General features: G+C 43.9%; 1 protein-coding gene across 1 annotated transcript; it reads right to left on the bottom strand.

Moving 5' to 3' along the window:
• Positions 1-259: 259 nt before the first annotated feature.
• On the bottom strand, positions 260-19,440 carry PLCD4 (phospholipase C delta 4). The gene is made up of 16 exons (XM_045512054.2): positions 18,683-19,440; positions 14,944-14,999; positions 14,651-14,809; positions 13,233-13,461; positions 11,997-12,126; positions 11,179-11,410; positions 8,186-8,387; positions 7,105-7,249; positions 6,319-6,471; positions 4,669-4,854; positions 3,105-3,261; positions 2,627-2,743; positions 2,224-2,396; positions 1,534-1,669; positions 1,031-1,180; positions 260-952 (listed from the first exon to the last, which is right to left on the bottom strand). Exons 2-16 carry the CDS (start codon positions 14,963-14,965, stop codon positions 846-848), a joined length of 2,298 nt encoding a protein of 765 aa, XP_045368010.1. The 5' UTR covers positions 14,966-14,999; positions 18,683-19,440; the 3' UTR covers positions 260-845.
• Positions 19,441-24,284: the final 4,844 nt, after the last annotated feature.

The raw sequence follows: 24,284 nt of genomic DNA, 5'->3' as shown, positions 1-24,284 counted from the left end.
ATTATGCTGAGACACCAGACACAAACCAGGATTATTCCAGGCAAACTCTTCAGGAGGACTGGGATCTTATGACTCTCTCCTCCCTTTGCCCTGGCCCTTAGAAGCCATACTCCTTACTCTTCCTATGTAGTGCATGCAGGAGTGCCCCTGGAAACCCTGTCTTTCCACCTTTTCCCTACCCCACCTATCTACCCAAATGTCCCCCAACCCTCCTACCTCCCCTTCTTGCCCAACAATGAGAGACCATACTCAAGCCAGATTGGGAGAGAAGCTCTATTTATACCGGTGGGGCTAAGGAGAAGCAGTCCAGTGGGGACTCTGAGGGGTCTGCAGTGTTCTCTTGAGTCACAGTATAGTCCTGTGTTCAGGTCTCCTTCCCCAGCCTTTGCTTGGGGAGACTTGAGGCTTGATCTGTCCTTCCCTTGGCTCTGGACTTTGAGGAAGTTAGGGGTGGAGGAGATAGTGCCTCTTTGGGTTTCTCTGCCCCAAGCCCCTCTCTGGGTTTCTAGTTGCAATCTGCCTTTGAGCCAGAGTTGGTGGGAATGAGTAGTCCTAGATCTGGGTATGGTACTGAGCCTACAGCAAGAGGAAGGAAGGAACTCCAGTATAGGGTATGTAGAGGGAAAGACAGTAATGATACCAAAGGCTTGTGAAAACGAAGAAAGGGAAGAGAAAAAGGGTGAAAAATCAGGTCCTAGATTTGCATAGCGGGGAAGATGTAGTTTTGTGCCTAGGAATGCCCAAAGCTTGGTTTTCATCACCTCTGTTTGCTTTCTGGAGCATCCTTCCAGGTTTTTCTTACCATCTAAAGCCAACACACCCATCCGTCCTATGAAGGGCCCTCCTTAAGAGTCAGCCCCCTCTAGCTCTTCCTGGGTGCAGATGTGCACGAAGATGGAGGCTGGGTGGAGGCTGATGCCATCCTTGGAGAGCAGGTGTATGTGGCGGTAACCTGGAAGGAGGGGGGAGGGCAGCATTAGGGAGGCAGACAGAGTTGGGGTGTGGGCCAGGGGTGGAGGAACGGGCTCACCTTGTTGCATGCAGTTCCAGGGCAGGGTGTACTGACCAATGAAGTCATTTCGGGACTTCCAGTCATAGTCTTTTACCACAAAACGCAGCAGGGCCAGTTCAGGTACCAGGACCCGGAAGCATAGGGTCTGCCCCCAGTATGGATTAAAACCTGAGCGGAGTAGGGGGAATGAGGGAGGGAATGAAGGAGCAGACATTGTTGGCTATTATCTTTAGGCCCATGCCCAGTTGCTTTCCTTGTGTTCTCTCACTTAATTTTCATAGTATTTTACAGGTGAGGAAATTGAGACTCAGAGTGGGTAAGTAATTTGCCTAAGTCACTGGAGCTTGTAAGTGAGGGGCCAGGATTCAGACCCGAGATGTCCAAGTCCTTGTTCTTTCTGCTGTTTCACACTGCGTCCCATGGAGGTGGCAGGAGGTTGTGATGGACTGTACTTAATGGGGGGCTGGATGGTAGGAAAACAAGTTGTGCTTCTCCCTCCCCCCAGCACTGCCCAGTCTCACCATTGTTCTCCACGTAGCTGGTCTCTTGCCGGGCTGTGTCTGGGCGAACGCCAAAGATCTCCACTCTCACCAGTGGATCCACAATGGACCCTTCTTTGTTCTTGTCCACTTTGGGGAGTTGCTGACCACTGATAACCTGCAACCAGGGCTCTGGAACCTCACTAGTTTCTGCTCAGCCCAGCCCCCCTCCAGCTCTCACACCGAGGGGGAGGAGGAAGGCTGAGGGAAGAGGGAGACACAGGACCTTGCACTATAGCTTTTGGGTTTGCAAAGCTAATTCTCCATGAATAATTTATTTTCTTTGAGTACCTTATCTGCAATTTAAAATGCATCCAAGTAGGAATTTAACAAGGTTTGAAAGTAGGTATGTTAATAACAGCAACCCTTCTATAGCACTTGCACTGTTGTAAGCACTTTGTGTTGACGAACAGCCCTGTGAGGTAGGCAGTATTAATACCCGAGTCTTGCAGGTGAGGAGACTAAGGTTAAGGAGTTTGCCCAACTTTACACAACTAGTAAATGGGGTTAAACCCAGGCAACAGGGTCCAGAGTCCATGCTGCCTCTCCCGAGAAAGTTTTCACCTACTACACTCCTGTCAGGCATAGCCACCACCTCTCCCTCTCCCCTCACCCTCCCCAGCTCCTATCCATTATTTCGGTTTCTTCCCAACAGTTTCATTTCCATTATACCTTGATTAGGAGGACCTGGGCTTTGAAAGGGCTGATGGGCTTCTCAGGGTGGAAGGAGCTCTGGGCATCACGCAGGAAGTCTGGCTTCAGCACATAGCCACAGCCCGCATTCTGGCGGAAGAGCCCATCACAAAGGTCCATCTCAAGCCCCGCAGTCTGCATATTCATAGCCACTGAAGGCCCCAAGAGAAAAGGGAAAAGATTCACCTTGGGGCCATCCAACCCCTCTTTCAGGCAGTGAGACAGACATATTGGGTATAAAAGGGCTGCTGGGAACACCATAGAGAGCATCTTTGTCAGCCTAGCAGTCTTGGAGCACTCACTGGCCCTACTGCCACTCAGGGTCTTACTTCCCACCCGTTGTTCTTCCACTCCCTCTTCCCTGTTCCTACTGCCCTCTCACCCATCTGGCAGCCTGCATTCCAGAATTCCTGGGGGTTATAGTTGGATGAATCTGTCCTCAGGCCACTGGGATACACGCGGCTTAGCTGCCAGGTGTTGTGCTGCACAAACTCATTGCCTGTAAAGAGGATGTGGGTAGGGAGATGGAAGTGGGTGGAATAGATCCTCCCATCTCCCTGGTCCCAAGGACCCTTCCCACCCACTTCACTCTCTCTCTAGCATCTCCTAAGGCTGGCTCTAAGAAGCTTTGCTATGCCTCCCTCTCTGTTCTAGCCAGATCATCTCCCCCAGCTTTGTTTCCTCTAGAGCCTTGAGCCCACTATTTATACTCCTGTCTCCATGTCTGCTCTGAGGAGTTTCTTGGCTCCCCAATCTCTCCTTAGCTCCCTCGTTCTCTGTCTTGAGACTCATCTGCCTGCCCATCAGACCTGACCCTACCCATCCCATTTCCTTCCCTATCCCTCCCTTTTGGTCCTGACCAGCCTCCTTGATGAGACTCTTGGCCTTGGCTTCAGAGAAAGATGACATTTCGTAGAAGCGGTAGTGCTCCCTTGAATGAGCAAAGCTGTAGAATGAGACAGCCTTCAAGTAGACAACCAGGGCAGAGAGGGATGGACACAAGATGGGCTTGGATTTCTGGAAAAGGAGAAAGTAGAGAGGAGAATGGAATTGAACCCTCAGTAATCTGAGAGGGAAGAAGCCAATGGCCAAGATCTGAACTTCCCCACCCAACCTAAGCCTCTGCCCGCTGCCTCCCCACTGTAATCTCCCTCCTGCCTCACCTGCTTGGGAGAGAGAAGGAACCCAGGCTTGGAAATAGGAGCCTGAGCCACAATCTGACAACACATAGGCGAACACAACAGCGGGCACATCACAACCTGAGGATGGGAATGGGAGTAAAGGCAGTCTGCATATACTGATGGGATCGGTTTCAGCCTCTGGGCTTGAAGGGTCTGCTCTATGTTACTTTCTTGGAAGCAGGTTTTTAATAATAATAATAATTATTATTATTATTATTATTATTATTATTATTATTATTATTATTATTATTATTATTATTATTATTATTATTATTAAACAGAGATGTCATCCTCCCTAACTCTCATCTTTTAAAACAAATTAACAATACTTTTTTGTCAAAATGAACATGAGCCCAGACAGATATGTCAAGGTGTGCAAATGGCCATGGAAGTCACACCTAGAAGGATGTGAGAGTCCCAGAGTAGTATCTTAAGATTTTTCTCCTGAATTCCCATTTCCATCCCTGGGCATGGCAGCAGGTTAGGCAACACAGCTCCAGAAAGAACAGGATAAGCTGGGAGTCAGTCAGCTGAGCCAAGCAAGTGCACAAGAGAGAGAAATGCAGACTTCAAAGCAGGATCTTGGTGGTCCCACCAATGGCACCCCTGGCTCAACTCTTCCTGCTACTCCTCTTTGGCTGTTTCTGGCTCCTCCTCAGACTCACCTTTTCCAAGAAGCTTTCTCTATCTAAGCCCACTTTAGTTGAAGTCACAGCAGTCACTCTACTAAGCCCTACTTACCCAGTATAATAATGCCTTATAATAATAAGTGCACATACACACACACATACACATCAGTGGTTTTCAAACTGGCCTTTAAGGAGACTGGGAAGTAATACAAAGAAACCTCAGAAGTCACCTGGGGGATCCAGGAAAGAGCCAGATAGGTGCTTCAACTAGGATGGCTCTGCATTTATCAATTTTGTACACTGATCTTCCACAGAAGATTTCATTAAGGAAAGATTTCACAGCCCACAGAATTTGGAAAGCCACTGCAATATATCTAAATATGACTATGGATAGATAGATAGATAGATAGATAGATAGATAGATAGATAGATAGATAGGCAGACAGACAGACGCTATGTTATATATTTTTAAATGCCTCTTTCACTGGAGGCAAGGAGCATTTTGCTCCTTGGCCCTTCACCCTGCATGGCTCTAGTCTCTTCACACGTGAGCTCTCAGCTTGTGGTGCAGACTATTCAAATGCCAGAGCAGAAAGACCACTCTCCTGGCTTACCTTCTCATTTTTGTCCTTACTGCGAGGGCTCAACTCCTGGGGCTCAGACTCAAACTGGGCCTCCAGCTCCAGCTCAGCCTCCTGCTCCCCTTCCAGTTCAGATTCTGGCTCTTCTTCCTCTTCCTCAAAGTCCTCCTCAAGTGTTTTTAACTTCTTCCCCTTTACCAGAATCTTCCCCCGAAGCTCCTAGGGGACAAAAAGAAGGGACCTGTCTACCTGTTTGCTCCAGAACCCACCTGGGGATCAGGCAGTTCCCACTGCTCTCACAGGGCCACCTCAGAGGCAAAGGAAATGAGTGAGTGGTCAGAAATTCCCACAGGAAAGCTGCTTGATACATACAACAGGGATTTCCTATTGTTAAGCAAACTTGCAACATCTCTAACCATAAAGAGAAAAATAAATGGGAACCCCCTACACCTTACATTTGACAAAATTTAATAAATTTAATAAAGTTTTAACAAATATAATAGAATTTAATAAAAATTCCTCATAGATTAAAGATTTACATGTAAATATAAAGAACATAAGAGTATTAGAAGAAAGTAGAGAATCCTTTTGAATAATCTTAAAGTGGGAAAACCTTTAAAATCATGAGATGAAAACTTAAAAGACATAAAAATAGTTGGCAGATTTGACTACATAAAACTTAAAAACCTCTAAGAGGCAGAAGATGCTATAAAGACAAAAGAAAAATAGACAGCAAGAAATATTTCCCAAAGCATTAATATCTTTAAAATAAAAAATTGTTACATATCAACAAAAATTATAAACCCTAATAAAATTGGGTAAATGATATCAATTCAAAAGAAGAAAACATAGACCTTTTTTAAAAAAAAAACTTTACTTTTTTTCATGTTTGCCATTGAATCATCTCACTACTAGAGTTATTTGTAGTCGCTCTCTTGTTACTGTTGGTTGGAATGCAGTTTGGTATTTTTTCCAGAGGGCAACTTGACAATAACAGCCAAAAATATCAACATGCAAACTTTTCAACCCAGCAATTTTGCTTCTAGGAATCCATTTGAAAGAAAGAGTAAATGGGCAAAGCTGCATGTGTGAAAAATTATAAACAACCTAAATGGTTATCATTTACTCATTTTTACCATCTATAGGTTGAATAAATTATGATCAATAAAAAAATGGAATACCATAGAGTTGCTAAAAAGGAAAAAAATGATACTTGAAAAGACATTCATGATATATATGTGAGATATAAAAAGGATATAAAGGATGATCCCATTCATGTTTTTTAAAATGTGAATATATATACACATACACGTTTACATAAGCATTTAAAAAAGTCTATTGGCAGCTGTTGTGGGAGAGGTTGAGATTATGGTGGGGACATTTCCCTTTCTCTATACTGTTTGTATAGCCTACAACAATTATGAACTATCAGGAAAGTAATTAAGATTTTCCATTGAAAAAGAAATATAAAGTAAATAAATGATTTAAAATTTAGAGAACTATATAAAGAATTCTATGTTGAATTAGATTTTTTAAATTAAAGTTGTCTCCAAGGATATTAAAGAGCAAGATGGTCCACCTGAGGGTGAGAAGAAGGGAACAAGATGGGCATGGAGGAAGGAGCCAAAGTGGGGCAACAGGGAAGCCATAGTGGAGCCTGGGCTGTGGGAGCAGGGTCCCTACCTCAGGGGAGGGCAGCTGAGTGGGAAGCTGCCCATCCAAGGTGGTGCTCAGCAGCTGCTCCCCCAGGATCTCGGTCAGATGGTGTGCTATGACCTCCTGCTGTTCCCAGCTACAGTGGTTCTCCAGGGACAAGATGACTGGATAGTCTGATGTCTGATGGGGAGCAGAGGCATGCCAGGGTCAGAGTTCTGAAGCCTGTAACCTTCCTTCTCCAGGCCCCCCAAATACTCACTCAACTGTGCCTGATTGCCAAGATCTTCCAACCCCATGTCATGCCTCATGGGGGTCTTCCTGGGTCTGGGGCCTACCCCACATCTAGAAGTCACTATTGGGCTCCCAAGTCTCAGATCTGCGTCAGGTCTGGCCCAGGTCCTTCCAGGACCTTTTGAGTTTTCAGGCTCAGAATGGGAAAGTCAGGCTATTCCCCCAGTTATGTGTTCATGTTACACCCTCAGGCTTTCATTTCCAGATTCCTATTGTCTCCCAGCTCTACCCACCACTTTGTCTGTTTCCTCATCCACCCTCTCCCAGATGGGTGATAAGAGTTGTTAGAAGTAATAATTACTAATCTCTAGCAATTACCTCTATGACTAACAATTACTAGTAACACATCCAACGCTTATTCATAACAATCCCTTAATAATTTGCCTGATGCTTCACAGTTAAAATCTTTTACATAAATGCCTTTTCCATAACCTCCCCTGCTTCCCTCCACCCACCTCAGACCGAGACCCTCTTCCTTCACATCCTCTTGCCTCACCAGTATTTCCATCCTGAGGCTCCTACCTGGAAGGCATACTGTGCTATAGCAGTCACAACATCTTTGAATGGGATGCGAGAGGTCAGGGTGTGTCCGTGGTAAACAATAGGTTCCCCGCTAGGTCCATCCCATATATCCACCTCCACGCAGCGGCACCCCCGCTTCAGGGCCCTGCAAGAACCCAACCCCCCAGGGGTTAAGATCTGATCTTCCACCTAGGGAATCTCTCCCCACTTTGGAGAGAACAGTGCTCAGCGGCACTTATCGATTAAGACTCCTTCAAGCTACATCTCCATGGACCCTTCTCTTTCTACTGGGACATTGCTACAGCTCACACTGATCTTGGCTCCACCCCACCCCACCCAACTCACAATCTTTCCTTAGCAAGCCATCACTTACTGCCTTCTGGTGTTTTGGTTGTATGTCACTATATGACACATGAGTTACTCAAATTCTTGGTAAATTTACATTTTGTTTTCTGTACTGGACTTCCTAGGGAAGAAACTACATGTTCCACTCATCTTTGTATCAGCCACTGGCACTACACAGATATCTTGATCTAATCAATGATTAATCACAATAAAAGCAGATACCATTTATTTACTATTGATACATGGATTATCTCATTTAATCCTCACAATAACCTGGACAGAATAGGCATTATAAGCCTCCCTATTTCTCAGATGGGGAAACTGAGGCATATAGAGGTTAAATACTTAGGTCCAGAGTACAAAGTGAGGGAGCTAGTATTTGACCTCAAATAGTCTGACTCCAGAACCTATGTTTTTAACTCTTCGGCTATACTGCCTTCCATTTAACATTTAATTTATTTATTTATTCAAAATAAATCTGTCAGGACCTCTTAGTTCTAAGAGAATTGCATTGCCTGTGAAAGAGAGAGAAGCTGCATTTAGCCATAGGGTTTCAATATCACTCTCCTACTAGTCTTCAATATCTCCTCCAAGTCTCTCAGGTATCCAGGGACCCTCAGCCCCAAATTGCCCAGCAACTTTTCAATCTCTGTTATCTACTGACAGCACCCCTCAACTTCCCAAAGATGTGCCCTTCTCATGAGCTGGACCCCTTCACCCCTCCTCGCCACTGCACCGTATGTATCCCTCCACGCTGCTCTGGCCACAAAACTGGTCCCCCACTAGGTAGGTATTGTGGGATGAGTTGATGTAGTAGTGGTTCAGGGGTTGAGTCATATCCTGGTAGATAGGGAGGCAGATCGGATTGAAGATGTCTCCATCCTTTGAGCAGAGGTAGCTGAGGAAGCCATCCATGCTCAGCACATGCCGCAGTTTGCCTAGGGTATGGAGTAGGGGAATGTTAAAGTGAGAAACTCTCAGCAGAAGTATCCAGCACACCTACAGCCGGTTCTCCACCCCACCCTTCTCCAGGGTTTGGCCTTTCAGATGGTGTCCACTCCCAGCCTCCAGATCCCAAACTTGCCTCATCCAGTGTCTGTCATTTCCAGGGTCAATCACCCCCACCCTGAGGGAATGTTAAAGCTATAAGGGGAATCATTAAGATCATCGTAGTCCAATACTGTCCAATAGAACTTTCTACAATGATGGAGATATTCTATTCTGCATTGTCCAATATGATAGCCTCTAAGTACACAAAACTACCGAGGATTTGAAATATAGCTGTGTGACTGAGGAAGTGAACTTAAATTTTTGATTTTAGTTACAGTCATCTCTCAGTATTCACAGAGAATTGGTTCCAAGACCTCTCCCTTCCCCACAGCAGATACCAAAATCTGCACACTCAAGTGCCTTGCATAAGATGGCATGGTACAGTTGGCCCTCTGTATCCACAAATGTGGAAACTGTGGATACAGAGGGCTGACTGTAATTTAAATTTAAATAGTCATATGCAGCTCATGTTTACCATAATGGACAGAACAGTATTCAGTCCAAAGGGCTAATTTCATAGTTGGGGAAACTGAAGCTCGGAGAGGATCAAAGTCAAAGACTTGTTAGTGACAAGACCAAGGTACCTGTGTTTTACTCCCTGGACTGTGTAGCTGCTGCCAGCTATGGCCTGAAGGTTTCTTCCTATTGTCAATTCCCATATAGTGTTTTGAGGAGTGTTGTCCAACATTCCCTCGGACTACACTCTTCCTGAGGGCAGGGCCCTGTCACTCCTTCCACAGCCCTCGCCCACCTCAGCATGGGCTTCATGTAATAACAATGGTGATGACTAACAGTTCTTGAGCACTTGCTCTGGGCCAAGGATGTTGCATGCAGCAGCTCTCTTAATGCCCTCACCAACATGACAGGAAGGTGTAATATAACCTGCCCTGAGAGGTTAGGTAACTTATCCCAGGTCACGTAAATAATAAGTGAAGGAGCTGGGATTTGAACACAGGCAGTGAGGCATCAGAGCCACGCCCTGCACCACTGGATTGTGCAATCTCACTGAGGGTAACATTGCTGCAGAGGAGGCAGAACAACTTGACACTCATGCCCAGCTTCCTTGTTCTGGGTTTGACAAGGCCTAAGGATGGGTGAGAACAGCAAGAAGTTGGGCACAAAGGGGTTTTCTTGACTGTAATCACTAGGCTAAGTCCACAGTTGCTAGACCCATTTCATGTACATTATTTCTTTTGATCACCAATTTTTTTTACAAATGAAAAAATTGAGTCTCTGATAGGTTAAGCAACTTGCCCATGGTTACTCAGTAAGAAGCAGAGTGGGGACTTGAGCTCCTGTCTCCTGACTGATACCACACTCTGCAGCCAGAGTGAAGTATCCAATAGTCAAGTGCAAAGGGAGAACATCACAGTGACTTGCTCTTCTACTTAGTTTTCTGAAATGCTTGCCCTACAGCCCCTTTCTTTTCTGTGCACTCACATGAATCTGGAATCAGTAACACTTTCTGTTTGACTCCATGACCTCAAGTTCCTTGAGGGCAGTGTCCTTGTCTGACCTACTGCTACATCTCTGGTGCCTGGCTTGAGTCCTGCCACACTACACGTGCTCAGTGAGCATTAGCTGAAGTAGTGAGTGAATGAATGAATGAAACGGAGTGGGGGTCAAGACCCAGACAAACTTGATCACTTGTCCAGCTCTGATTCATCTCCTCTCTAATCCTCATTCTCAAGAGAGGCATCTGGTAAGAGTCAGATGACCTGGGTTTGAAATCCAATTCCTCCTCTCATTATCTGGGGACTTGAAGCAAGTCATTTAATTTTTCTAAACATCAGTTTTTCTCTTTTGCACAACTGACTTAATAATAAAACCCACTTCAACTGATTGTTGGGATGATTAGAAGACAAAAGTCATGTAGAGATATTAGCACATTATGGGATACTTAGCAAAGGCCCATAAAGGTTATTGCTTTTGATTGACAAGGCTATAGTGAGGACTAGATGAAGTAAGAGATGTGGAAATGCCTTGTGAGTCACTTCTTATTAATAATGTAAATTCCTCACATTCTGCAGGGAACTCAGGGGTAGGGGTGGGCAGAAAGGTATCTACCAAAGGGGCAAGGAGAAAGGTTTGAGGGCAGAGGAGGCAGATTTTAGCTGTGATTGTTAAAAGCTAAGTGATTGGTCACCTCATCATCCCCCTCAGCCCAGGGCTAATTTCTTGGTTCAGGGGTTTAGGACTCAAGAACCACTTGCAGAATTTGGAGAAAGCTCAGGAAAGGGCAGAGAGCCAGCACTTAAAGAAACAGTCAACAGAAACCATGAAGGAAACTAGAAGAAAAGGAATACATGCACTAGAGGAGAAAAGGCCAAAAGCAAGAGGACCAAGGATTTTCTGATTCCACTTAGGACAAAGGTTCGTATCAGGAAAGAGAAGGATGTGAAACATGAGCATGGTGGAGGAAAGGGGACTTATGGAATATTCTTCCTCCTGAGAGATCTAACACTACAGAGGAGACTCATGTATTATGTGGGCAGAAAATGACTCTCTCCTTCCAGAGGAGTGTTGAATAAGATGAAAATGATTGGGCAGGGGGCCGGAGTAGGGGTGGATTCAGCCTTCCTTTGGTCAGGCAGAAGGCTGCTTGTCTCTGGACCTTTCTAATCATTGTCCCGCCATCTAGCCCCCATGTCTAGTGCCTCTCCACCCCAGTCCTCTTACCACTATCTGAAGGCTCATGGCGGTCGATGAGTTCCAGAGCAAGGTCAGAAGCACGTTCTCCTTCTTTCTGCCACTCTTGGAGGAAATCCACAAATTCCAGCAGTGTCAGCTTCTGCCCATCAGATGAAAAGTTTTCAAACAGCTCCTGTACCTCAGCACGTTGAGTCAATGACTTATAGAAATTTACAAATTCTTCTCCCTCCAGAGTTCCAGACTGGGATGCGTCTGCTGTCTGCAAGAGAAGGTTTAGAGGAACGTGGACAGACCCTTTAACAGCAAATTTTAGGGCTTTGACTTGCCCTCTAAGGGCAATACTATTGATAGATCCAAACATACTTCTACAAAACCCCTACAGAACTCCTGAGATTTAGTGTTCATAGAGGAAGCCACTTCAATAAGTAAAACACAAACAAAATTTTAGCCATACTATTTGCTACTAGAGAAAATTTTCAACTAGATAGAATTAAATGCCCCAACAGGTTGCTAAAAGATCAGAAGATCTCTCCTCCTATTTACTCACATGCCAGTTGGAGTTTTCCACTGCACCAGGCACTTAGGAAATTCTGACCAAGGACGGAGAGGTCCCTGAGCTCTGATGTAATAACATGTTGTTATTTACCTTTCATAAGATTATGAGTCATCTTTCCAACAACACTGAAATGTAAGAATCATGTCCTACTCTTCCCATTGAGCCTGGCATAGTGCTAGGGCACATAGGAGAGAATGAACAAATGAGTGTTGATAGGGTCAGAGGACCTCTGGCCAAGTAAGAATGCGGCCTTGGCTGGCTTCTGCTAATCCTTCTCCAGAAGACTCACCTGGAAAAGCTGGAAGGCATGTTCTTGGTCCATTTCCACATTCATCAGGTGCAGTAACCGCTGGACCTCTCTGAAACTCATGCGACCATCCTGGTTTTTGTCTCCACGCTGGAACCAATCACTCAGCCATCCAGGTCTGAGTCAAGGCAAAAACACTGTGTGTGTGTGTGCATATTCATCCAACAATATCTGCTCCCCTGTCTTTGCCACCAGTCTCTTCCCCATGCCAGTTCATTTTCCCCATTATCTTCCAGAATAATCTCCCCAGAGCACCAATCTATCTTGTCCCTGCATGGCTCAGGTGCTTGCAGGAACCTCCCTGTTTCCTACAGAAAGAAGCCCAAATTCCTTGCCATAGATGTTAAGATCTCCTTCATTTCCATGCTCTGGTCCCAACCCAGCCTTCTCAACACATTTCTGTCCTCTCTGTACCTCAGCCAGACTCAGCAGCTCCCTGCTTCCTGATGTTCCTCTCTCTGCTCTTCAGGTTCCTATCTCTGAGCCTTTACTCATTCTGTTCCCTCAGGCAGGAGTGCCTTTCCCTCCTCCTCTCTTCATGTTCAGGGGCTGTTCATTTTCAAGGCTCAGCTCAAATGCTACTTCCTCCCTGAAACTTTCTCAGAACCCTCCCAGCTAAAATTAAATATTTCTCCTTCTTTTGAACACCCACAAATAACCTAAGTAACATAACACTTCTATGGTACTTTGCTTATTTACACAATTCCATTCTCTCTACTGACTGAAATAATATCTGAGTCTCATTAATCTTTGTACCTCTTAAGCCTGGCCTAGTGCCCCATACATTCTACTTAACAGATGGTGAATGAATGAATGAACTGGTGTAGAAGGTGAATACAATCTAGGAAACTTGAAGTGAGTTGACACCACTAAGACCTCTAAGGGGTTGCTTCTCATCCCTATGGTAGTTAATGCCACTGGGATCCTCTGTTCAGCTCTCAGGATCAACTCCTAATTTGGTCCTTTGCCTCTCACTGTCCCTTCCCCTAATCCTGTGGGCCCTGATTCCTGCCCAGACTCTGCCTGGCTTTGCCTTTGCAAGCTGTCAATCCTCCCTCAGTATCCTCAGCCTCACATTGGGCTGAGCTGTCCCTTCCCACCCCATCTGGATTCTTGGGCCTCCCTGGCCCTGTACCCCCTCCCACTTGTCCCCAGCCCTGCAGCATCTGGCTCCTTCTGTGATCCCTGGCCCCAGCTCTGACTCCATCCTGTCGATACTGGTCCAGTCGCTCTTGTTGGTCCATGCTAGTGACAAAGTCCACCAACAGTCGGAGCCCCTGCATCCAGACCTGGGCCTCCTCAACACTGTTGGCCACCAGGTCCAGGTTGGAGCGACGGCCGTGGAAGACGATGGTGAAGCCCTGCTCAAGGGGGAGCTCCTCTGCCAAGTTGCGCAGCAACTCAGACTCATGGCCCTCACGCACTGTGTCCACGTCAGAGATTGAGACTGGCAGAGAGGAAGCAAGTGGGGACACTTAGGAAGAGAGTCCACCAAATTACAGCAGCTAAAGGTTAAGGACCAGTATCCCCTTCTTCTCTGGGAAGCCAGAGGAGGAGAGACCCCAGCCTCCACAGGCTGAAACCTCCAAAGTCTTAGTACAGGGAGATGCAGACCCCTGGGATTCAGGATTCCCCATGAGCCATTGCTGTTTTCTTAGGCAGCATGGCAAGGTGTCTATGCTAGGAGTGGCAAGACCTGGCTTCCAGCCACCAGCTGGCAGTGTGACCCAGATCAAAATGACTTAAGTGCTCAGTGTCCTCATCTTAAATAAGGGATGGTCCCTTCCATGGCCAGTCCACATGGTGGTTTCACAGTCCTGAAAGGACTGACAAATAGTAACACACTTGTAGGGGGGAAGCAGTTACACCCAAGCATGAATTCCCAAACTCAATTCTCCCATTCCAGGCTGGAGTGCTTTCTTTTTCCAGATGTCTAGAAGGGAGCCAAAGAAATTCTTCCACCCCTTTTCTTTAGCTGGGGGTGGTGTGGATCATGAACTTTGAAAGTAGATTCTCTTAGATGTGTCCTGTGATCGAATTTTTAGAGGGATCATAAAGTGTTTGGCCAATGGGATGCACAGTTATGATACATTTATGATATTTAAAAATATTTATCATAATGACTAACATTTATTAAATGCATTCTGGTTTTAGGTCTCATGCTAGGTGCTTTATACATTAACTTACTGAGCCTCTGTAACCTACTAGGCAAGTCCTGTTTAATCCCGATTTTATGGATAAGGAAACTAAAACTTAGTTTAAGTAACTTGTCCCGAGCCGCTAAGCTAGAAATTGGCAGAGCCAGGGCTTTAATCCAGGCAGTCTGATGCCTGTGATCATGCTTTTAAAATAATATTAACAACAGGATATAACCTGTGATTTGTTAAGACTTATTATGTGCCAGGACTCGTCTAAGCCCTTTGCATGCAATAACCAATTTGATCCTCGTAACAGACTTAAGAGGCAAGTAGTGTTACAATTTCCATTTTACAGACTCAGACATAGACAAAATGGGACCAGACAGGAGCACAAATAGGACACAGGTCCTTCCCCAGCTCTCAGGCTGCTGGGCTCCTCAGGGTCGTATCCACCCATGTGCCCCCCCCCCCCCCGCCCCAGCTATCCACATCACTCACAGCTGGGCTTGGCCCTGCCTCCGGCCTGCCGGGCATGCCAGACTGTCATGCCATCGTCCTGAAGTCTGAAGTATCTTAGCTTCTTCCAGCTTTTGGACCTCACCTTGCGCATCATCGTGCCTTTCTGCATCAGCAGTAGGTCTTGATTGATGGGCAGCCCTGAGCCAGGAGAAGCAGGGACAGGGTAGCTGGAGGGGAGGGTAGAGGGCTCAGGAGCTCTCCAGCAGGGGTCTAGCCTCCTCCCCAACCCTAGGATGTCTCCCCAAGCCCTCTTCTCCTGCAGAAGTACTCACGGCCTTGCAGCAGGGACGCCATCACCCACTGCTTTACCAACTGATGCCAGAGTCACCTAAAAGAGCAAGGAGGAGCAAGAGGCTTTAGGTTAAACTTGATGGTCTTAAAATAACAGATCAAGGGAGGAAGAGGAGGAAACTAGTGTTTCTTGAAACTAGTGTTCCACTGTATGTCAGCTACTTCATCTACATAGCTTATAGCTCTTTTTACTTCTATTTGAATTTGGTGACTCTGAGCTAAGAGAGGCGGAGAAACCTGCCTCAGTCACATAGGGATTCAGAATTTAAACCCAAATATATCTGATTCCAGAGCCTCTGCTCCTGAAGGGCTAGGGCAGAGCACTTCTTTTGTCTCTTCTACAACACTTAGTGCTGTACTTAGCTAAATAAGCCACCTTTTCTACCTTCGCACAGTAAAGTTTATTATACACTCTTTTTCACAGCAGTTATTCTCACAGTTTTAATGGACCAGATACATTACATAATCTCAGAACTGCATTTTCAAGTCTTCTCTACCTACTAAAAAAGTACTATCTTTAAATATATGCTGTATAATTTAGGTCCTGGTTAAGTTCTCCTAGTAGCTAATAGCAAACTTGCCTTGAAAAGAACGAAGACTTAATTTGTGGCCACTTTGATTCTAGCTCTGCCCCTAGAAGAAATATACTCAATTCTTGACCAAATTATGCTGAAACTAACTAGCCAAGCTCATGAAACATAAAGCTATGTGTTTTTGTATGAGCAAAGGATCTACACTTGAATGGAAATGTGGGTTTTTTAAATCAATAAGTTTAAAATTTTAACAGTGGTAAACATCTGAAAAACAAAGAATCCTTAAAGTAACCAGTTAGTGCTCCATTAAAACATCAGGCAGTTCAACTCCCTACATTTTACAAATGAAAAAGCAGAAGTCCAGAAATGTGATGTGACTTTTTTGAGGTCACACAGCATTTTAGTGCCCTCTCATTATTAGGAAGAGCTTATAAAGTCACCCAGCATGTTAAGTTTTTAGGAATAATGTGGAAGTCATAGAAAATACAGCTTTCCTGACTGCAGGACCCAGAGAAGGTTTTCTAAAGGAGTAGACATGCACAAGTGCCCAGAGGGAGAGGAGAAGGTTAGGAATCAGTCTGAACGTAAGCGGAAGAGATAACTCAAGGCAGCGCTCAGGAGAGCAAGAACCCAGCAACAGTTCTAAGAAGAAAAGATTTTGCTGGTTGAAGCTCAATATGTAAGCCTGGATGAGATCAAAAGAAACCTCTGGATAGAATAAGAATGCCAGAGTGCTTCCTGAAAGACAGAAAAGCATCTCTGCTTTGCTGGGTGGGATGAACAGTTTGGAAACTGAGGTTTGCAAAAGCCGTGTGAAGACTGAAAAGAAACAGATCCCTCTTAGATGTCTTAGGTCCTCAGACTCTACAGTGGAATGTGATTAGCCTGGGACTGAAGTCTAATCCCCCTTGCCAACTTCCTGCCTTATCTCCCCTCTGAACTTCTGGGATGGGTGGGCCATGGCCCTGGAAGAAGACAGAATTACTTTCCCTTATGCTTATGTCCAGGAGCCTCACTACAGTGTCCTGAAACAGGCAAGCCTGAGAACAGAGCCCAAGTGCTGGGACACCAGCTCCCTCTTCTCAAATCAGCCTTAGAAAATTATTTTATCCTCTTTTGTCAAACTCTTCCAACTTCAGGGCTTGGCATGCCCTTCTGATCCTGCTCCCATTCCTGAATCCTTATTTTAAACTTGTATGCAGGTGACATGTAGCCATTAGATGGCCAATTTCAACTCAAGGATCCACCAGAATATTACAGCTGGACTTCATTTTATAGAGAAGGGGACAGAGAACTAGAAAGATTAGCTGAACTGCCAGTCAGATGAATTAAGTGGCAGAACTGGGACTAGAACTGAGGTTTCCATCTGACAAGCTCAGAGATCACACCAAGACTTTGCCCTTAGAAAGGGCTTTCTCTAGGAAGCAGATTAAAGGAGAGCTATCATTGAGGGGCATCAATGTTTTGTCTCTGCCTCCATCATTCCATGTTCCCACAATATCCCACTTAATAGCCTTTCTTTTCTTCCCATTTTCTTTCCTTTCCCCATCTTCTGCCTGACCCTTCCTTTTTCTTTCTTTCCAGCTTACTCTTTTCTCTCCTGATCTGCTCTCTGCCTCCTTATTTGCTCACTTAAGTCAGCCTCCCTTTGCTCTCCTTTTCTGATCCTTCTCCTCTTCTCTTCTCTCCATCACCTCTTCCTCTCTTGTTTCTCCTCTTATTCCCAATAGCTCTGTTTTTCATCCTCTGTGGGGAGTTTGAAACTGTAGTCCAGGAGGAGGAAAACTTGGGTTCAGATACTGAGTGGCACATTCTTCTGCTCAGCCTCATTTTCCCCTGTATCCTAGGAGACTGGCTAAACAAACTGCCCAGAGAATGCAGCTTAGAACCCTGGTGTTGTAGGTCTTAGTGTTGCCTCTGGTGCTTGAAGGTAGGATTGGAAGGATGGTCACAACTGATGCAGGTGCACTTAGGAGAGGAGGGAGAAAGGATCTGGGAGTGGGAGCAAGAGCAAGAGGCAAGGAGCAGAAGATAACGACTGAGAGTAAGAGATTGGATCTTAACTGTTCACTCCTAGACACGTATGTGGAGATCCTCAAAAGTACAGATTATTACCTCTGTAATACAGATGAGAAAATAAAGATACAAAATAAGGTGGGAAGGGGCCAGGGCTGCCGAGCAAGATTCGGTCCTCAACTGCCAGGTGTCTTCATGTCACCTAGAGATGGACTTTGGTAGAGTGGCCAATGGTCCCAGTGGCTTATAGTTGAATTCAAGATATCTAAGGTCTCTCTGAGGGCAGGATGGAAGAGAATCATTCTGTCTACTCTCTTGCTTTGGAGCAGGATTATCACAGACCTGGTTCATAAAAAGAGGACAGAATGGCTTTGATCATAGGTTACAGACCTCAGAATGTTAGAGCTTGAAGACTCTTTTATAACATCAAATCCAGTGGTTCCTGGCTATACCAATATCCCCTGAGAAGTGTCTTAAAATAGAGATTCCTTAGCCCCACTCCAAATCTACCAGATCAGATTTTCCAAGGATGGGACTCAGGAATATTTATTTTTAACAAGCACCTCTGATACACAAGGAAGTCTGGGAAACCTATTACAGATCATTAAGTTGTGGTTCAAAGTCATATAGCTAGTTGATGTCAGAGTCAGGACTAGAAGCAAGTGCTTTTCCCAGCACAGCACTCTGGTACCCCAACAAACTGCCCTGGACCATTGGGCAGGCTAAGAACAAGGTATAGAACTCAAACCCTGGCTCTTTCCAAGGAAGTCTTAGAATTCTCCCTATTACCAGGGGTTTCTATACTCCCCAAGGGTCTTGGCCAACCCTTATTTGATAATCCTCAACAATCTGTTAATGAATTTATGCTAAAGCATGGCTGCTCCAGTTCTCTGTCTTCCCTTATAAGGGTGGGGCTCACCTCTGAGTGGCAGCCCTGAGTTGCTAAGAGGTTCCCATATAAAGAGGTGATTAATTCAGCCAGCAGGAAAACTCTAAGTCAAACAAAATTAAGCTAGAGAGAGCCAAGAGGTCAGAACCCTGCAGGATTGTTCAGGCAAAGGAGTCCAGGGTGTGATTTAGTCAGGGTGGTTAAGCATGTGGAGGGCAGAGTTAGGGACTCAGGCAGGCCAGAGCTTGGAGCAGAGGCTGGTCAGAGCCTCCAGGCCCTTACCGTGGCAGAATAGCAGTCCTGTGTCTGAGCTCTGCGACTCTCTCCACTGTGGGACGAGGAAGCCCGGCCCGGCTCCTTTTCTCCTTTGCTCCTCTTGCACTCGCTGGCTTCCTCCCCTCTTCTACTGCAGTTTGCTGCTGTCACTGGCAGAGTTACAGCCAGATGGAAGGAGTAGGGTGGGGAGAGGTGTGAGCTCTCTCCTCTGTTCAGCCCATCCAACTCTTAAAGGCCCAGGACACTGGTCAGTGTGAGGGAGGAGTGGAGGTGGGGTGGGTAGAAAAGGATTAAGGGGAGGGATTGACCGGCACCACATCTCCAGGGAGGAGGAGCCTGTCTGCCCTTCATCTTGGTGCCAACCCTCACTGACCCCAATCCTGCAGTAGCTCTCAAATGAAACCCAAGGAGTGTCTGAGTTGCAGTGCTCCATGAATCACTGCTTTTCATTCTGGTTGATTTCCCTCTGTTGTACAGCTGTCTTTGCCCTTATTTCATCTGGCTCTTTTCCACGGTGTTTCCACTGCCCTGCTTCTGTGTCTTTGCATCCTGCCTTGCAGGGCACTGTCTAGCTCTGTGGTACTGGGAAAGGAAAGGGAGAAGATGAAAAGGAGGAGAGGAATGATATTAGAGTGTAGAGGGACAGGTTGGTGTCTATGTATGTATTAGGCACTCACTATTGAAGAAATGCAGACATAAATGTATGAAGCAATTTATTTATTCTTCATCTGTGTTCATTCATTCTACAAGCATATGCTCAGCATCTCCAATGTGCAAGGACATACATGTGTATTTATAAAGGTATGTATAGAAATAAAGCAGCCTCATGGTGTATGTGGATCAAAGGCAAAAAGAACAGCAAAAGGCTGGAAAGACACCCAACTGGGAAAGGAAGGTAATGAGCTTCCTACAAACTCATGTATAAATAGGCAGCAGAAACAGAAACCAAGACTGAGGAAAGGGGACCAAGTTAGGAGAGGATTAGGGGATTGTAAAGGGCTTTATTATGGCCCCACTGCTTCTTTCACAATGTGAAACTGAGGCTAGGGAAGTTTAGGCAATGTCCTGGACTCACATGTCAGCAGCAGAGACAGCCAGTCCATTACGCTCTTCTAGGCATTGTGAGCTAAGATCTACTTCTGCTCTGCCTTGGAAAGACTGTGGGGTATGGCTCTTTCTGGATCAGTGAATGACAGTATGAAGCTGAAGGCATAAGACATAGGGCATAGGGCACAGCCCTGTACTTGGACTTCTGTGGGATCAGAAGTGAGGTGTGTCTTAATCATAGGTACAGAGGGAACTAACTGTATGAAATGGTGTGATTTTGAGTGTGCTGAGATCTGGCTGCCTCTGGTGGCTCCCTCAAACATCCCTCAACTACATAATATTCTACCATTAATGATTATTTATAGACAAACCTTTAGTCCCATTAAAATAAAATCCTCCTAAGTGATTACCATAAATGTCAGGACAATGGTTACTTTGGGGAGAAAGGAGGAGTTGTAACGGGATGCAGCACCTAGCTGGCTTCTGAAATAGCTGGCGAAGTTCTGCTTCTGCTCCTGGGTGCTAACAAGGATCTTTATAATGACTAATTAAGCTATACATTTTCTTTATGTAGTTTTCTACATTTGTGTTATATTTTACAATAAAAGGGTTTCACATTTTAGTAACTGGTCATTGCTGAAGCCTTATGGGCTTTTATAATTTATACCTGAGTTGAGTTTACTGTACTCTACTGAGAGCAGGTTTTGATAAAGGAAAAGGAGAATGCAGAGAATAGAGGCAGAAGAGGGAGGGAGAACACTCATGGGGAACAGAAAGATTAGGAGGCACCAAGATTTAAACTGGGCTTATTTTGGATTTTACTTGATAGAGACCCATATCTCACATACTTACTCTCCCATTTCCACTTCTCCAAAATTGTCATGTCCTTATTTTTCCATGCTTCTCCTTCCCCTTCCCACTCCTCTTCTACACTCTAGGATTACGTATGGTTTGCCTCTCTGAGTCACTATTTGCCTCACCTAATTGTGGCCCAACCTCTTTCCCTTCTCAGTGTTGAGGGGTATTATCACCCATCCTGAATTTTCTGGTACAGTTCAGATCTCAAACATTCTGTTTCAGTGTTCTCATAAGCACACTAGTGCTCCCCAGATCATGTATTCTCATTTTGGGGACAGGTGCTTAGAGCCCTTCACAAGGTTAGTATGGCTCCAAAGAGTGGCTTAGAAGACATGCTCACTGTAGGATGCTTTTTAGATCTAGGAAGGGAACAGAGACAGGGCCCCGTGCACAGGAACTGTCCATCTGGCACATCTGGTTTAGTTGTTCCTATTTCCATAATGATCCTGGCCCTTCCCCCACTGTTGTCTATTATTAACAGAGCCAGAAACCTGATCAGGGCAGCAGCAACAGAGGGACTTTCTGGGAACCATGCCCAGGAAAGGCCCAGAAGCCCTAAATTGAAATGAAGGGGCAGCTGGCAAAGAGGGAGACCTAAGCCCTGTACTCTGCTGCCACGCTGGCAAGCCTGGACTCTCCCCCTGACACCCAGGGGAGAGGCTGTAAAATTCCCTGTTTTCAGAAGTCAGGTTGAGGCTTCAGAGACCTGTTCCACAGACTATCCAAGCAACTACTCAAACTTCTGAAATAAAGCCCCCCTTCTTGGTGGTGAAAAAAGCAACTCAAAATATTAAATCCCATCCGAAAAATCATCATTAGATCACCTGTTGAATTAAAAGCCAGGATATATAACTTCAAAAGATAGCCACTCTTTCCAGCAAATACAAAAACAAAAACAAAAACCAAGGGGAAGAAGAACATGGAGGTATAAAATAAGACAGAGAACAAGATGATAGAAGTTAGAATAAAAAATATGAAGGGTGTAATATTCCATAGTAAGAGACGATACTTTCAGAAAATGTTACCAAAAAAAAAAAAAAAAAAAGAAGTATATGCTACTTCTAAGAGTCATGTCTCCAAAATGTGGTACTAAAATGTTTAAAGTTACAGGAGGATATCTGGATGTGGAAGGACTCCAATTTCATTCTTATTCAAGATTGCCTTGCCTATTTTGGCACTGTCCATTTTCATGCAAATTTCAGAATCAGTTTGTCTATTTTCACAATAATAATCTTGCTGGAATTTTACTTAGAATTGAATTTCACCAGCAGATCAATTTGAGAGAATTAGCACCCTCATGGTATTATTTTCCAATTCATGGAGAGGATGTATATATCACCTATGTCGGTCTTTTTTTTTTTTAAACAATTAAGATATTACAGTTTTTTCTTTATTTTCAAAATGTACTCATTTATGTTACTGCCAGATCATAAAGTCATCCGTGAAATTTCATCAGGCTTAAAAATGTTTCTCAACTCATGTTATCTTATATAAAATTTAAAAGAAATAAAACTAAGTTATTGCAAAATTTTCAGTGTGATTTCCAAGTAGCTGAGAACATAAGCAATTTTTCACTTTGCTTCCAAGATAGAAGATAACTTACACCAAAGAAAAATATTAGGTGAATTGACTATTCATGATTTGATCACACACCTATGTTGGTGCTTAAATTTCAAGAATGTTTCATTTTCAACCTTAAGTTTCTGCATATCTTTTGATGTATCTATTTCGAGCTATTTGATTATGCTTTTTTAGACAACATATTTTTGAAATTTCACTATTTACTGTTGTATTTAGAAAAACATAATTGATTTTTTTTTGTAATTGACTGTATTCTGTGACCTTGCTAAATTCACTTAATTCTTAAGAGTTTGTACATCCTTTTGGAAAATCTGCATACACAACCCTGTTGTCAGCACACTTTTTTGTTCTTTTTTTCCTTTATAATCATATTTTCTTGGTTTATCACACTGGCTAGGATCAGTATGATGATAAATGGAGGGATAGTGGCCATCCTTCTCTCATTCCTAATCTCATGGAGAGTGATTTCAATATTTTATCATTGAGAGGTTTACCACAGGGTTTTTATTAGATTAAGGACATACCCTTCTATTCCTTGTTTTCAAAGTTTTCTCTTTATATCATGAACAGGTATTAAATTTTAGTATTCTTTCCCATATCTACCTAGATGATTGTGATTTTTCTTATACATTGGTGAATCACATTCGTTTTCAAATGCTGAATCAGTCTTGTATTTTTGCAGTAAACCCAAAATACATCTGGTTATTTTTATAATTGCTAGCTTTGACTTGTCTTAGAATTTTACATTTACATTTATGGGAGAGGTTAGCCCCTGGTTCTCCTTTTTTGATATCCTTAAAAGGTTTTGGTGGCTGAATTATACTGCTTCAAAAGTAAATTGAGATCTGTTCCTTTTTTTTAAGTCTCTAGAAGTTTATCAGATTGGTGACTATAAGACGAGTGACATCCCTTTTTTTCATTTCTAATGTTGATTTTTTTTTTTCCTGATCAGTCTGCTATGGGTATATCAATTTTACTGATGTTTTTGAGGGAATGACTTTTGCCTTCGTTGATTTTTATTGTACATTTGTTTTCTACTTCCCTGCCTTTTTTCCTGCATTCTTCCTTTTACTTTTTGAACTTGCTATTCTTTCCCAGTTTGACACAAAAACATAGATCACTCACTTCAGCCTTTCTTTTGTAATGTGAATTTAAGGTTATATAGTCTTTTTAAGCAGTGCTTTACCTGTATACCATGGGTTTTGATATGGCATGTCTTCATTACCACTCAATTAAATATTTTTTCTAATTTTCCTTTGTGATTTCTTCTGTGACCAGTGACTTTATAAACTGTACTGCCTGTTTTATAAACTTAAGGACTTTCCCGTTTCCTTTTTCCTAGCTTAATCCCATTGGGTTCAGAGAACATTTTATTATTATTATATTATTATTATTATAAATTTCTTGAGTCCAGCTATGATCAATTTTGGTAAAAGCTTTTGGTGCAACTAAAAATATGTATACTGTTGGTTTAGAGTTACAGTGTTGTATGTATATAAATTAAGCTAAGTTTGTCAATTGTGTTGTTCAATTTACCTGTTATATCTGCTTTTGAAATAAATGCATTAAATATTTTTTAAATTAAATTCTGTAACATTTAGGAAAGAAAAATCTCATTTCATTCTATGGTTTCCTATTTCAAATGTTTTCCTTGGGCTTCGGGTAGCAGTAACTTTGTATATCTCCCTCCCCCTATCCCCTACACTTTCCCAGCCTTTGAGCAATAGTGAGCAAGAGAATCATTTTATAGACAGTAAGGATGTCTCTCCTTGCCCTGTTCCACCACTGAAACAGTCAAAGGCTCCCTGAAGCCTTGGAAAAAAAGAAGCTGGAAGCACAGGTTGGCTCTGTCCCATTGAGAGCCAGGAAGAGGGATGGAAACAACTCTGGAGATGTGCTTTAAGTCTTGAACCCCAAAAGGAAATGAATATTAAAGTCTGTGGTAAGATGTTTCAAGCATTACATCTTCATTTATGTAAGTCTCTCCCACACCAGTACTAAATTCTTGCCACTAAAGCAAGGAGTAAGGTTCTGTCCCAACAAGAGATACTGTATCCAAAAAAAGGCACCATCCCAGCCTCCCAAACAGCTTTTACACATCAGTAAGACTCTCTCAAAGGAC

Source organism: Camelus bactrianus, chromosome 5 (genome assembly GCF_048773025.1).
Source record: "Camelus bactrianus isolate YW-2024 breed Bactrian camel chromosome 5, ASM4877302v1, whole genome shotgun sequence".
NCBI lineage: Eukaryota > Metazoa > Chordata > Mammalia > Artiodactyla > Camelidae > Camelus > Camelus bactrianus.
This window is presented reverse-complemented; position numbering and strand designations above follow the sequence as displayed.

Coding starts and splice junctions, on each gene's coding strand:
- PLCD4 (XM_045512054.2), bottom strand. CDS start 14,965: ATGGCGTCCCTGCTGCAAGGCC. Junction 14,810..14,943: donor GGCGTCCCTGCTGCAAGGCC/GTGAGTACTTCT, acceptor CTCCTGGCTCAG/GGCTGCCCATCAATCAAGAC. Junction 8,388..11,178: donor CCATGAGCCTTCAGATAGTG/GTAAGAGGACTG, acceptor TCCATACCCTAG/GCAAACTGCGGCATGTGCTG.